Source organism: Delphinapterus leucas, chromosome 12 (genome assembly GCF_059928025.1).
Source record: "Delphinapterus leucas isolate spDelLeu-1000000601 "Yukka" chromosome 12, BTC_Dleu_Yukka2, whole genome shotgun sequence".
Classification (NCBI taxonomy): Eukaryota; Metazoa; Chordata; class Mammalia; order Artiodactyla; family Monodontidae; genus Delphinapterus; species Delphinapterus leucas.
The window spans coordinates 52689811-52705285 of NC_143140.1; the positions used below are offsets into that span (position 1 = coordinate 52689811).

Sequence of the window (15475 nt, forward strand, 5' to 3'; positions counted from 1 at the left end):
TCTTCTTTAGTCAACAAATTAACTTAAAATCATACTATTGAGTAGATAATAAAGTACGGATCAACTGGTTTTCGGATCCACCAAAAAGTATCTATGTAATTTAGATAGCCTTAAAAGGTTAACACAGAATCAATATTTGACATATTAATACATTTAAATTTTATGCTGAAAATGCACTAAAGATTTAATGGAAGAAAATGAAATTATTCTAAGGTTCCAAATTAAGTAGAGTTAATGCCACAAACAATATATCATTTTCACTGTTTTGTGAACTAAAAGTTCTAAACCACAGTAGGAAAAATTGCACAATTTTTCATTGGTATAATAATAATTTAACTCTCCTATGGTTGAAAAAATGAACTATGATTAGTTGTCAGTTTTGCAAGTTGGTACTGAAAATGTTTTACTTTTTGTATTAATAACAAAATCCAAATGCCAGTAATTTTTAAAAATTAATTTTACATAAGTCTATTCATACTTCTTTGTTAAAAGAGTGAATAAGCAAAGAAAGCAAGCAAAGATATATAAAAAAGATTTCAGTGCTTTTGAAATATAATTGGGCATGTGGGAAGATATTGAGTGCATCATAAAAATACATATAAAAATAAGAGCTGAAATATTAGAACCTATATATAGAAAAAGAAACATTCATGAGGGCTATGTACCAGTAACTCTACTTTGGTGAGGACCACTCAGTTACTTTGATAATTACAGTTTGGTGAGAAGTGAACTATGTAATTTTGCATTTCTCCAAAACTGGGAGCACTGTGCTGTAATCCGTAATCAATGTCTTCATTGCAGGTCTGAGCATAGTTACCTACGATCAAGTGAGTTTACTTCCAGTAATTTTTTTCACATGGACTGAATATTATATGAGAATTTTAGATTATTTTAAGGTCCCTTTTCTTTTTTTCTTCCAATCAAAAGCTCTTTGGCAGCAATCTGGGCCCCCACCTGCTGGTCAGCTTGAGAACTTATGGAATTAATTTATCCTGCTGCTTTGACTTTTGGCTGTTACTTAAGATTGGCACCCATTCCCATTTGCACAACATAGCACAACTTGCATGCTTTAAAATATTTTTAATGTGCAGCCACAAAATCAACTCTTGAAGTTTATCTTTGCTGTTCTCTAAATTAAGTGCCGTAAGTTTCTCCAAAATACAGGGAAGAGACAATTAACTTGAAACAATTTTGTTTATGCCAAGTCTTTTCCTGAAGATTTGCAAATAATTCTGCAAGGATTTAAGGAGTCTATGAAGCAGTTTTACTTGAAGGAAAATCTCTCTCAAATGACTAAATACCTCTTTTTATTATTTTTGCTTCTGAGTTTTTATTCCAAAAGATGGAGAAGAACTCCTGAGAGACTGACAAATGATCTCCAAGGTTTCTACCAGCTCTAACATTCTGCAGTTCTATGAAAATAGATTGATGCTGATAATGCCCAGGAAAGATTTTACTACAAAATCACTTCTGTCTGACTTAGGTCCTAAAACTTAGAGTTTGAACTAAGGATATTTTAAAGCCAAATAAGAATGTTTCTGCATTATTCATAAGCCAATTAACCAAAAAAGGAAGAACAATTTCTCCTAAGACTTTGACGATATGTTTTCTTAAAATAGCTTTGCCTTTCTTTGCTTTATTTTCCTTTCTTTTTCCCTCTTATTCTTTCTTATAATTATATTCTTTGGGGTGGTTCATATGTCTTCTCCCTGAAATATTAAAACTCCAGCTTTCTTATCACCTCTTTGACACTATTTTAACATGCTCTTAAATGGATTTCATAATTCATCTGCAATAAGCCATATTGTTTCATTTTGAACAATTAGACCTGACATCCATATTGAAGGAAAATGAATAGATACTTTAGTTGGAATTATTTGAATTCGTTTTTTTTTTTCTTTGCCCTGTTTCTCTAATCCAGATAAAACTTACATTTCCAAAGAAAAGCCACCTATCTACTCACAGAATATTAGGAAACTAGATCAATCTTGAAGAAACAGGTAAGAAAACTTCACCATGAAATTTTCATTAAAATAAATGGTCCTGGAACAGAGATGTATTCGTTCAAAACATGTTTTTGTAGGTTCCAGGCCTTAGTTCCCCTATGGCAAAGATATTTCGTTTAACAACGAAATATTCATATTATAAAATTCATACAAATTCAGTGAGCAAGACAGCAGTTGTTCTTTCAGATTTCTTTGAATTGGAAAATGTTTCTACACTATGTACTCTACTCCTGCTAAGATAAATTCCAACAACCATCCTAACGGCATGCAAACAAGGTGTTGTCTTCCTGATTCTTAGAAACACACACTCCCGCCTCCCGAATCCCATATTTACGGTGAGCTGCTGCCTCTCTCTTACATTCGTGACCACACATGGGGAAAGACTGCCAGGGCCATAGGCGTTGTCCCCACTCATCTCTCGCTTCTGCCTCAGCCTACTACAGTCTCACTTTTGATCCCATTTCTCCAGCGAAAATGCACTTCCTCAGGACCGCCAAGTTGCTAAAAGCTAATGGAAAACCTTCACTTTCCAAGGTCTTTGACCTCTCATTAACATGCAATAAAATTGTCTGTTCCTTAATTCTTAGCTTTTGTGAAAACACTCCTGATTTTTCACCCACTTCTCTGGCTTCTTCTTCTCCACCTAAATTTAAATGTCCCATCTCCTCAGGGACTAATGCTGAACGCTTCTTGTTCCTCATTCTCCATTCTCTCCTTCAGTGGTCCCCTTCCCTTACGTGATTTTCTTATGCCAACTCCTCCCAAATTTACAGTTGGCTTTGTACTTCACTTCTAGGCTCCAGGTACAAATACTCAACTCCTTAACATCTCAAGTTGGATGTCATGAGAACTGATCAGCTAATTAGCTCCAACGATCATCGTCTCCCTTGCCTGCTTCTTTTCTGTTATGTCATATCTAGTTTCCCCTAGAGGACATGTGAGGTCATCCTTGATACCTAACCATTCCTCATCCACATAACCAAACAGTTATCAAGTGCTGCTGGTTCTACCTCCAGTGTCTCACGTGTGTTCATTGTTTGCTCTGTCTCCTGCCATCCACTCACCTGACCCACTATCATCGCTCCCCCAATCAGTCTTCCTAGATTGTCTCCCCACATCCATTCTCCATACATTATGAAAATAATATTTTAAAAGTTCAAATTCGATTATGCTACCAATTTAAAGGCTATCAATGTCTGTCCAGGAAGATTAAGATTACTAACCAGGACTACACAGCCCCCCATGATTGGGGCAGGACCTGCCTGGCTAGCCCTAATTTGTGCCTTTCCCCCTCACTTCACACACTCCTAGAAGTCTTGCCAAACAACTTTCTCTTACATCTCCTAGGCACCCCTAGCTGCAAAAGAGGCTAAGAAATGTGATCTTTTAGCTGGGATCCAAGAAAACAGGCTCTGCTATTAAGGAGCAAGGAGAGAATGGATACTGGGTAGCAGCTTGCAGACAATAAGTTAATTCTTAGGAAGAAAATGAGAAAGTAAAATTGTGCTTATATGTTTATGAGTTGAGATTCACACACCCCGATCTGCCTCTCTTGATAGATTGTAAACTTAGGAAAGCAGGGTCTATTTCTCTCGTGTTCACAATTTTATCTAAGCATCTAGCCCAATGTCTGCTACTTAACAGGTAATCAATATATGTTTGCTGAACAAATGAATAAAATAATTAAGGAAAAGAAATGGATACATGAGTATACATGACCTTCCACCACACAATATCTCTTAAAACTTACTTGACATTTTAATGCAGTATGATAGTGTTAGTGCTATTTACCAAGAATCTCTTGTGCCCTGTATCTGGGTACATGGTAGGATTGCACATCCAGCGCTCCTTGAGTCTGGGTGAAGCCCTGTGATTGTGGCCAATGAGTTGTAAGCCCAAGGATTTAACTGCCAACATGAGACCCACCAGCACTCTCATTCCCACTGCCAGAGCAACCAACAACTTAAGAGCTGGTAGTTTCTCCATTTGCTTGGGTTTCTGAGAAAGGTGATATAAAGCAGCCAACCTTTAGTGAATATGTGACATAAGCAAGACCATTTCCTAAGATTCACAGACTTTCCCCATCATACAAATGTAAATTCTTTTAATATAGTCAACTGAGGAAACATTTTACTTGCTATGAAATACATTAAATTCATGTAGTGGATTCACAACTAACTTGACCTCTGAAACAATAAAGTCAACTTTTAAAAGTCAAGTTAAAAATAATCAGTTTGAAATAACTAGCATAATAAACAAACCCAGTGTGAATGAAAAGAGAACACTTAGGGTAAAATATATTTTCAAGAAAAGCCTTTACCTTAGTATTTTAAAGAACACAGAAATAAAATTTTTTTTAATTAAATACTTGCATTTGAACCAAAGTAAGTAATAGCAGTATAACAAGTGGTACAATTAAAAGAGGTCTTTTTTATCCTTTTTGTTACACATACAAATTAAGCATGTGTAATACATTCACATGTAATTGTACCTAATAAATATTATTAAAGAGTAAAATATAGAAATACACATTTTTTAGAGACAAAAATCTCAGAGGTATCTTTAAAATATATTAATCTGGCTAATCTGCTTTGTTTCCCACTTTCTGAATCTATAATTAAATGTAGATTTCGAAAAATGATTAAAAGCTATCATATCTTTTATCCTGAAATTGTGTAGGCCATAAAAATTAAACATAATTTGGCTAATATCAAGTAATTTTATCCTTCACAAATAGTACAATTAAAGCCTCTATTCTAAAATTTCAAGAAATTATTACAAGACAATATTTAGCTTCTTCCAAACCAAGCAATTTTAGTTGCTTTTAACCATTTTCCCCTAACATACGAGTCCATGGTTATTATATTATATGATTTGAATCTCCTGTACAGCAATACATTTAACTAGATACTTAAGGCATGTTCGAGATTTGCTACCCTTTTCTGGAAGAGCTGATTATTTTCTATGAGGACGAAAAAGATGTTACATTCCAGTCAGCTGCTTTAGATGACTGATAGATTAACTACCCAAGCAAGAAGTGTAAATGGAAATAATTGGGTGTCTCTTTCCTTATAACTTAATCTTATAACTCCTATGTAGATAGTGTCATCTGAGTGCAGATTGAAGCTAAACTTGTTAAAGTCTCTGAGATTCAGGGTTGTACACTATTTTTATTCTCCAGTTCATTTCTAAATATAATAAATAATTTAAGAGTTTTACTATCAGTTCCTTAATATAAAAAAGGAAAATCTGAAGGAGTTTAATGGGGCAATGTAAGCAGTGAAAAGATGACACTGTGAAAATTAAAATATTTCAAGGGTCATGGATTTAAAAGATTTGTAAGTATTCTCCATCAAACTTTCCAGCTTTTTCTTTTCTTTTTTTTTAGCCTACTCCATGGAATTTGGGGATCATGTTGAAGATTATAGATCAAAACTTCTCTGTAATGATGCCAGAAATTACAAGAACTGAACATTTCCAGATGACCCACTGGCAATTCCAATACCCATGTATAAAAGCCTCATTTACTTCTTTTAAAGTGGCCTTTCACACAATCTGAATAAGTATCCAAAGTATCACCATTGTAATTCACATAATATATCTTTGCAAAGAGTCCTGAAAAGTCAGCACAAAACACACTACCAACCAGGCCATTTGGACCAGAAACCATATGCTCAAGTACACCATGAAAAACAGTATTTCAGGTAGGGCAGATGCTTGGCAAAGCCTTGGGTCACCAGCTGAGCCCTGCTTCCTCCAGGAAACACCAGCTGGGTGACAGTTGGCATCCTTCCAGGGGCAATGGTTCCCATTGGGCCATCAGAGAATGGAAAGAGTTTGGGCCCCCTATAGTTCAGTCATCCATGCAGTCACCATGCAGACACACATTGTGAGCAAAATGTGTGAGTGAATGCGCCTAGCCTGATATTTCCCAATGTCTTGTTCTTCGGTGTCCTTTAAGACGACCCATTGCCACAGCCCATTTTGCAGGTTGCTGGTCACTTAGACTTTATCTTTGTTTTTAATGACACAATATTCAGTTTTCAAAACTATTAGAAGTTGTACTCTGTGTCTCTTTTGACCTTAGACAATGTAAAGCTATTTCCTTCATAACCTTCTTAGAAGAGCCTTAATGGAATTTTGAATTCTTTTCTATTGTAAAAATTCTTAGGTTTTTATCAAAAGAGATTTGAAATACCACAGGAAATGATGTACTCACATCCCTCACCACCACTTCCAAATAACTGAATTACATAAATAAAACATTACATAGAAAGTGCTTTGCTACAATTTAGGGGGCGTAAATTTAACAAGAGCTGGCTCATTGTAGGAAAATTCAACTTACCTTTTCTTGATCCTTTTATTCTATACAGGGAAAGAAATTTATGTCAGTTAAAAAAAAAACCTATTCCTGCTTCTCCTAACTGAATCCATTATTTTTCTCTGTGATCCATCAGGTGAAAACAAGAATAATAGATTGCTTTGACAGCAACTTGAACATAAATGTCTCCAAGAATCAAATGTGGTAAGTCAAACAGGTTTCAGGTAGTATAAAAACAAGAAAGGATAACCTTCTTTTTACATTTCAAAATCAGATCTTACTAAAAAATTTGTTGTTATTAGCTGCTACCAAAAAAAGTAAATTATATAGTAGTTGAATTTTCACAATGAAATGGGAATATTTTAATTCATTTCTGTATATGTTCAAGCAGGATTGAACTCCAAGAAATAAACTCAAAGAAAATGAGCTATTTTCTTTTAATTTTTAATAACTGGTTATTTATAATTTCCTCTTTGCATTAGATTCTATGACTTTAAATAAATAATTGAATTTGTCCTATACATAGTCAACTAATTAGAAAGATTAGTGTTGACCTTCCCTTATAAATATTTGCTGTTCATAAAGGAATCAAGGGGCTCTATAATTGTTAGCTCCATATGACCCATTTTAGTTTCAAAAAAGTTTAAGTGTATATACACATACATACACCTATTTTATATGTACAGTATAGATACTTCATCTCAGGGGACTTTCTCCTTAATGGACACCTACCCAGGATCCAATCTTCTCTAATTTTATTCAGATAAGCCAAACTCCCAACCTGTCTCCAGAAAAGGTAACCATATTCCCAGCTTCAGTGTGGCAGAATTTATTCTCAGCCAGCACATAAGAGTCTATTATTGGTCTAGGGTTAGGCACATGACCCCAGTTTGCCTGAACAGAAAAAGAATGATTTTTTTTTTTTTTTGCGGTATGCGGGCCTCTCACTGTTGTGGCCTCTCCCATTGCGGAGCACAGGCTCCGGACGTGCAGGCTCAGTGGCCATGGCTCACGGGCCTAGCCGCTCCGCAGCATGTGGGATCTTCCCAGACTGGGGCACGAACCCATGTCCCCTGCATTGGCAGACAGACTCTCAACCACTGCGCCACCAGGGAAGCCTGAAAAAGAATGATTTTTATGTAAGCTGAAAATGCAAAGAGAGAGGCTTCCCATTTTCTCCTGCTGGGTGAAGAGAAGAGGGAACCCCAGTTGGTTTTGAGAGCCATCTATGACCATAGGAATGAGGACAATGCTGATGGCAGAGGGAAGGTTGGGAAAGGACCTGGGTCTTTGTTAACATCATTGAATTGTTAATGGTATTGTGCATGGAGTCCTCTCTATCTTGTTAAATAACAAAAATTCAACTGAGTAAATTTAAAGATCAAATTGGCTTTATTCAGTGATTCGTGAATTGGGCAGCATCCCATTTAACAAATAGAAAGGAGCTCGGCCATGCTGTAGAAAAGCAAGGGTTTTTAAAAGGAGAAAGGGGGTGGGAAAAGAACGTCATTAGCAAAGAATGCATTGTTTCTGACAAGGTCGCCCTCCTGCCCTCCTAAGTGGGATGGAAGGGGTCTATCATGCTGGCCAGGTAATTCCAGGTTGACTGGTTAAAGATTACATTTCTGGGAAATGCTGAAACTGCAATTAGTTTAAGTATTAAGTCTTGGTTTGCTGATATGGGGCTTAGCACAAGTGACTCCATTTGGGGCCTGCTGTCTCCTTTTTAACAACTTCTGTCTTCCAGTTACAGAGTATACAGATTTACTTAGTGCTTAATCTACTTTGTGTTGGGGTTTCCGTAACCACTTCAAACTGCTCTTCTTCTCCTTTAAAGAAAGATGAAAGAAGATACTCAAAATATTCTCAATATACTCAAAATTTTCTTATGAATTTTTTCATTCATATTGCTTTACATTAGAAGATCTTTGAATATATATTTGATTTTGAAACCCCCTTTGAGAGCTCTCCCTAGTCATCTAATGAGGCACAGAACAGATACACCCATTGCTTAAGAAGAAATAACATTCTTACAAAGGTTAATGAAAACTTAAGATGAGTAAAAACCCTCTTGTCCTATCAGACAAAAAATACAGTTTCATAACCAACGTTATGAAACCTTATTATTCCTTATTCCTACTCTCTAGATCTGAAACAGAGTTTGGCCTGTTTTGTAGCCTATATAGCAAAGGTACATTTTCTTAATTATTCAGAAATCCCAGGCCTTAGCAATCCTACTGCTCTCCTCTCATTTTCCTAAACTATTTTGATACTTATTTCTCAGATCTGGCAGGCTATTAGATGTTTCTTGCATATTTCCAAGATAATAACTCATCAACTTTGCAAGCTGATTCTTAGCATTAAGAGATTAAAACTAATGTAGATGAATCTCAGATGACACATACCGAGGTAGAGAAAAATTCCATCATTTCCTTCTACAAAATGAGAGAGATTTTAATTCTTTTTCTCAACAGCTGCTTCATTTTTTTATGCATAGGAAAAAAATATGTGCAATTACTCCAAGTACAATCAAGTCATTTAACATGTCTTTGCCATCATTGTAGTTACAGGATATTTTAAAAGAGAAAAAAAACCTCAAAGCACAGGTCCTGCTGTGCAGCAAAGCAATCAAATTCCTTCATAATAACAGCCTGATGGGATTCAGCAATCCGAGGAATAATGAAGAGCCACCTTAATCAGTAAACAGGAAAATGCTACAACAGTCACTGAGTAAAAATTCGTTAGCATCTGTTGATCCTCTTGAACAGCATTTCAAACAATAAATAGAAATGTGTCTCTTTTAAGAAGAAAAATAACTTTGTTTAGTGCATTTGATTTTGCCAGGCAGTGGGGAGATGATATTTCATCTTAGGCTGTCCTGCAGTATTGCCCAGTTGATAAAATACACATATAATCTTTTTTGTATTATATGGCCAAAGGTACCTTATCACTTGAATATGTCAAGATAAATTCATTTTTACAGTTGGTTAATATGATTGTATTTCTGAACTGATTATTGAACTCTGTTGCTACTTCATTATTTGATGTTCTTCAGTGTTCATCATGCAAAGTTATTTGTATCTGAATATGAAGAGCCTGTTTCAAAATAATCCTCAAATTTCCAATGCAGTGTCTCAAATGTTGGCCGGTCCTTAGGCTCTGCATTCCAGCACTCCAACATGATGTTGTAGAATTGCAATGGACAGTTAGATGGTTGAGGGAGTCTATAGTTTTGACCCAACATCTTAATTACCTGAGCACCCGTCATACCTAAAAAATATAAAATGGAACCAACAAAAAACAAGTTGGAAATCAGAGTCTTAAATTCATAGATACTGACACTCTAGAGGACAAAGCCAACTGACTTCCCCAGAGAAACTATGAAGTCTACCATCCCCTTCCCAGGCTGCAGAGACTAAACTAAATCCTACAGCAAGTAATGTCTGTAAGACTGCAATTCAAGAGCAAAGGAGAAGGAGGCAATAAACCAACTCATTAAGGCAAATCATCATCAACAAATTTTACCTGTTATGCTCCCACAGGCACATGGTGTGGTCAGCCTCAGAACTCTGCCCTCTAAGTCTGGGCAAAGCAGTTAAAGTCACACCTAAGTAAGTGACCTGCAGCAGAAAGGCCCACTTCAGAATTAATTACTCACCACTATAAGGCATTTTGCCATAAGTAATGATTTCATAAAGAAGGATTCCAAATGACCACACATCAGACTTAATGCTGAATTTATTAGTACGAATGGCTTCAGGCGCAGTCCACTTCACCGGCAGCTTTATTTCGTGTTTAGATTCATAGATGTCTTCATTATCTACCTGATAATGCATTAAGGAATCAAGCTAGGTTAAAGTGGGGTTTTTTTTTGGTCACCCTCATTCGTCTGTAACTTGCTTTGCATTAAAATTTAGAGGGACAAGATTCAAAATGAGTGTAGTTCAAAGGATAATTACGGTAGCAAATTCCAAATCTGACACACAAGACTGAATAATCTGCGGGACTTCATTAATGAAATATTATTTGAGAGCCTACTATGTGCTAAAAGTAGCAATGGAAGGAGTACTGTAATACATATGGGAAATTCATCTGTGATAACACTGGCTTTACACCTGGTCTTTAGCAAATATAGAAAGTGAAAGCAAAGCCTGTTTTCTGATTTACTGCTGGTATTGAAGAGTCACTGACATTGATAATTACCATGTAACCATTTTCTAATACTGAAAAGTAGGGTCCAAATGATTTAAATTAATGTATCAACTCACTGGGGATCTAATTAATTTACAAAGAGAAAAGATGATAAATTCATAAAGATCAAAAGAGAATCATTTACTTATGTGTCATGCCCCACACTCATATTTTTATGATGCAATGTAGAAATAAAAAATGAAATTCAGAAAAAAACACCTAATATTATATCTCCTATATTAGTGTCTTTTGGCCTAATGTCATAAAATGGGAGCGGGGGTGGCAGGATTTTAAAAGCCAAGGTTTGCTGAAGAATTTTGGCAGCATGCCTGGCGGCATGCATATTGGTCTGGCATAAAGTGAGCAACAATGGATAGGGTAACTCTGTACAAAGTGTGCTGCCTTTTTAAAGAGAAATAGAGGCAGACAAACAGAGGCTACTGGTACTGAACAACTGATCATTTATTCAACTGCAAACTTAATTACATACTTTCCCATCTGGTTGATCATTGTTTTTTCTGTTTCTTTCTCTTTGGTGAAGAAATAGAAATAGGAAGTAGTTTGTCTGTAGAGCCCTGGGATCCTGAAATGGTCTATGGACCAATAGAACTTGGAGAAATATATCAAAAGTAACAGTAAATCTATTAGTATACTGGTCTAGCCTTTTGACCCATTACCAACTAATTAAAACAAAGCCAAATCTACCTTAAAAACTCTTGCAAGTCCAAAATCTGCCACTTTGTAGATACTATGTTCACCAACAAGGACATTTCTGGCAGCCAGATCTCTATGGATGTAGTTCTGGGACTCCAGATAGGCCATTCCAGAAGCAACCTGGGCTGCCATGTCTACCTGCTGCATCAGATGGATATTTGATCCAGCATCATCTAGGTAAAAGGAGAAAATAAGAGATTCACTTTGGAGAACATTTGAACTATTGAAGCAAATTCTAAGAATTTTGATGAATGACCTATCAGTGGGATTAAGTGCCATAGCACTGAGAGAAAATAAATATAACAGGTACAAACCATTCCATTTCCTGTGAAGGGTTAATGAGGCAACAAGTTTCAGAGCTCAAACACATTTCAAAGCTGAGGCCCTGCCTTCCCTAAATGAGCATTATTGGGAGAAAGGAGCAACAGTACCACATGATCCAAACACAGCTATAAATATCCGGAAGAGTCCAGGTATTGCCATTTTTAATACCACACATCACTGACTCATCTCTTCATGGAAACTGTTACTTGGTTGCCTCTGGATTTCTTTGAAACATTTCTTAGTTGTTTTAGTCTTTAAACTTAAAAATAATACTAATTTGCATGGCTGAACCAATGAAAAGTTCTCATTCTTCCATCACATTGTTCTTAAAAACTAGCTCACAAAATAATGAAGGCTCTATATATGTTACATAGTTATAAGCTGAGTATATTACATTTGTACTCCATTAAGCTTGATGCATGCACTACATTTTCCTTTCTTAGCCTGTTATTCTTAGAATAGGTTGCTCATCTCTCTATGAAGAGAAGGTATAGGCATGATATACCTTTCGTAGACATAGTTTCTCCTCCTGCTGATTCTATATAACTAAGTATAGGAAATTTATGTAGTTGAGTCAGTTTGATCATTGCTAGAGAGGTTAGTGTTATTTTGTGGTGACTTTGTGAAATGGGGTCAGCCATCCCTGGATAAGTGTTTAGATGCCATACTGTTAGTAGAGGTCTTCAAATTTCTGGAGAACTGAAAAGGTCTCATATAAATCCAAATTATCATTATCCCTATCTGAATAAGCCAAATATTACCAAAAATGTATGGAATTTATGGTCAAGAGTCCCAGACACAATTCCTGACTTGAGCAACTACAGTACAGGAGTGAAGAAGATTGGTTTGAAGCTAGAGTGCCAGAATTTGAATCAGGGCTCTACCTTACATTTCTTCCTGACTTTGGGCAAGCTGCTTAACACTCCTGTGTCTCAGTTTCTCCATATATACAGCAATAATTATCATAACCTTGTGGTATTATTTGTTAAAATGAGATAATACATGTAAAGCACTTAAAACAGTACCTGGCACCTAGGAAGAACTTAGTAAAGCCTACCTGTTCTTATTATCTATCATTGCTGCTGCCTGATCAGAATTAAACAGTTTAAGATTTGTTAAGCTAGAGATGCATATGGATTACCCAAGAGGAAATGTCTAAAAGAAGACAAGCATATGGTTCTGAAGCTCAGAGGAAAGCATGCAGCTAGAAATATGGATTTAACAGTCATTGTCTAGGAGCAAGAGTTAAACATTAAAAGTGGGTGAGATTGCTAGAAAGTGATAGAATCATGAGAAATGCCAACACTTAGAGTGGGCATATAAAAATAAACCTGCAAGAAAACTGAGAGGAATCAGCCTAAAGAATGAGAGAAGAACCAGAAGAGAACATCATAACAGTCAAAGGTTTGAGAAGAGAAAATCACTACAATTGTCAAATAAGTCCAGCAAGATAAGAACTAAAATGCATTTCTAAAATATAATAATTAAGAAGTCACTGGAAACATTGGTTGCAGGAAGAGAGTCTCGCTGGAGATGGAGTATAAAGGGTTAAGGGCTGAAGGGGAGCTGAGGATGTGGAGATGGCAAGAGGAGATGTCCATTTCCAAAAACCTAGTCAAGAAGGGAAGACAAGAAGAAGCTAGCAGAGAAAAATGTAAGTCAAGGAAGGAAAGCAATTATCATGAAGTTCCTGATAGTGAGGGATTGTCATTGATAAGGTAGTAGAGGAGTTTCTGGGCTGCTGGCTATGTTCTCATTCTTGATTTGCATAGTGGCTACACAGCTGTTTACTTGCTCGCTTTATAATTACATTATAAATATATATGTAGAAAGGACGTAAGTCATGCATGTCCTTTCTACATGTATGTCATCTTTTGCAATTAAAAAAATGAAATAAATGGAGTCAAGGGAAGTTTTCAAATGGGAAAGACCTAAGCACAGTTTGTGTGTGATTTTTTAATGCAAGCAGCATATTTAAATAGGCTCTGAGTAATAAAGGCCATTTATGACAAACTTGCAGGTAACATCATACTCAATAGTGAAAAGCTGAAAGCTTTTCCTCTAAGATCCAGAATAAGGCAAGGATGCCCACTCTCACCACTTCTATTTAACATAGTATTGGAAGTCCTAGCCACAGCAACCAACAAGAGAAAGAAATAAAAGGCATTCAGATTGGAAGAGAAGAAGTCAAACTTTTACTATTGGCAGATGACATGATACCATATACAGAAAATCCCAATAATAAATAAGATTCATTTATTATTAGAACTAATAAATGAATTCAGTAAAATTTTAGGATACATAATTAATATACAGAAATCTGTTGTATTTCTATACACTAATAATGAACTATCAGAAAGAGAAAACAATAAAACAATCCCATATACAAGCAAATAAAAAGAATAAAATACCTAGAAATAAATTTAACCGAGGAGGTAAAAGACCTGTACTCTGAAAACTATAAGACATTGATGAAAAAAATTGAAGATGATACAAATGAATACAAATGAATGGAAAGATGTTATGTGTTCATGGATTGGAAGAACTAATATTGTTAAAATGTCCATTTTTCATTTCATTCAATGAAATCCCTATCAAAATACTCACAAAATACCGACAGAGCTAGAATAAATAATCCTAAAATGTGTAGGGAACCACAAAGGACCCTGAATAGTCAAAGCAATCTTGAGAAAGAAAAATAAAACTGGAGGTATCACATTCCCTGACTTCAGACAAAGCTATAGTGATCAAAGCAGTATGATACTGGCACAAAAACAGACACATAGCTCAATGGAACAGAATAAAGAGCCCATAAATAAACTCACACTCACATGGTCAATTATCTACAACAAAGAATATATAACAGGGAAAAGAAAGTCTCTTCAATAAGTAGCATTAGGAAAACTGGACAACTACATGTAAAAGAATGAAACTAGACCATTTTCTCATATACAAAAATAAATTCAAAATGGGTTAGAGACTTAAATGTAAGACCCGAAACCACAAAACTCCTAGAAGAAAACATAGGCAGTTATCTCTTTGACACTGGTCTTAGCAATATTTTTTTGGATCTGTCTCCTCAGTCAAGGGCAACAAAAGCAAAAATAAACAAATGGGACCAAATCAAACTAAAAGGCTTTCAAACAATGAAGGAAACCATCAATAAAATGGAAAGACCGTCTACTGAAAGGGAGAAGATATTTGCAAATGATATATCCAATCGGGGTTAATATCCAAAATACATAAAGAACTCATACAACTCAACATCAAAAACAGATAAACAATCTGATCAAAAAATGGGCAGAGGACGTGACTAGGCATTTTTCCAAAGAGGACATAACAGATGGCCAACAGGCACATGAAAAGATGCTCAAATCACTAATCATCAGAGAAATGCAAATCAAAACCATGAGCTATTACCTCACACCTGTAAGAATGGTTATCGTCAAAAAGACAAGAAATAGGGGCTTCCCTGGTGGCGCAGTGGTTGGGAATCCGCCTGCCAATGCAGGGGACACGGGTTCGAGCCCTGGTCCAGGAAGATCCCACATGCCGCGGAGCAACTAAGCCCATGCGCCACAACTACTGAGCCTGTGCTCCAGAGCCCGTGAGCCACAGCCACTGAGACCGCGAGCCATAAGTCCTGAAGCCTGGTGCCTGGAGCCCGTGCTCCTCAACAAGAGAAGCCACCACAATGAGAAGCCCACGCATCACAACAAAGAATAGCCCCCACTCGCCGCAACTAGAGAAAGCCCGCGCACAGCAACAAAGACCCAACGCAGCCAAAAACAAAAACAAAAAAGACAAGAAATAACCAGTGTTAGCAAGGATGTGGATAAAAGGGAACCCTAGTGCTTTGTTGGTGGGAATTTAAATTAGTGCAGCCACTACGGAAGACAGTATAAAGATTCCTCAAAAA

At 36.3% G+C, this 15475-nt stretch overlaps 1 protein-coding gene across 2 annotated transcripts in view; it reads right to left on the reverse strand.

Annotated features, from left to right (window-relative positions):
* Window positions 1-367: 367 nt before the first annotated feature.
* FRK (fyn related Src family tyrosine kinase) overlaps window positions 368-15475 on the reverse strand; it is a 118267-nt gene continuing 103159 nt past the window's right edge. Inside the window, exons 6-8 of one of the 2 annotated variants that reach the window (XM_022554802.2) lie at window positions 11224-11405; window positions 9986-10151; window positions 368-9597 (exon numbers count right to left, since the gene is read on the reverse strand). In XM_022554802.2, coding sequence (XP_022410510.1) covers window positions 9389-9597; window positions 9986-10151; window positions 11224-11405 — 557 coding nt within the window. In that variant the 3' untranslated portion in view covers window positions 368-9388. The other variant, XM_089921954.1, reaches the window with a different exon arrangement.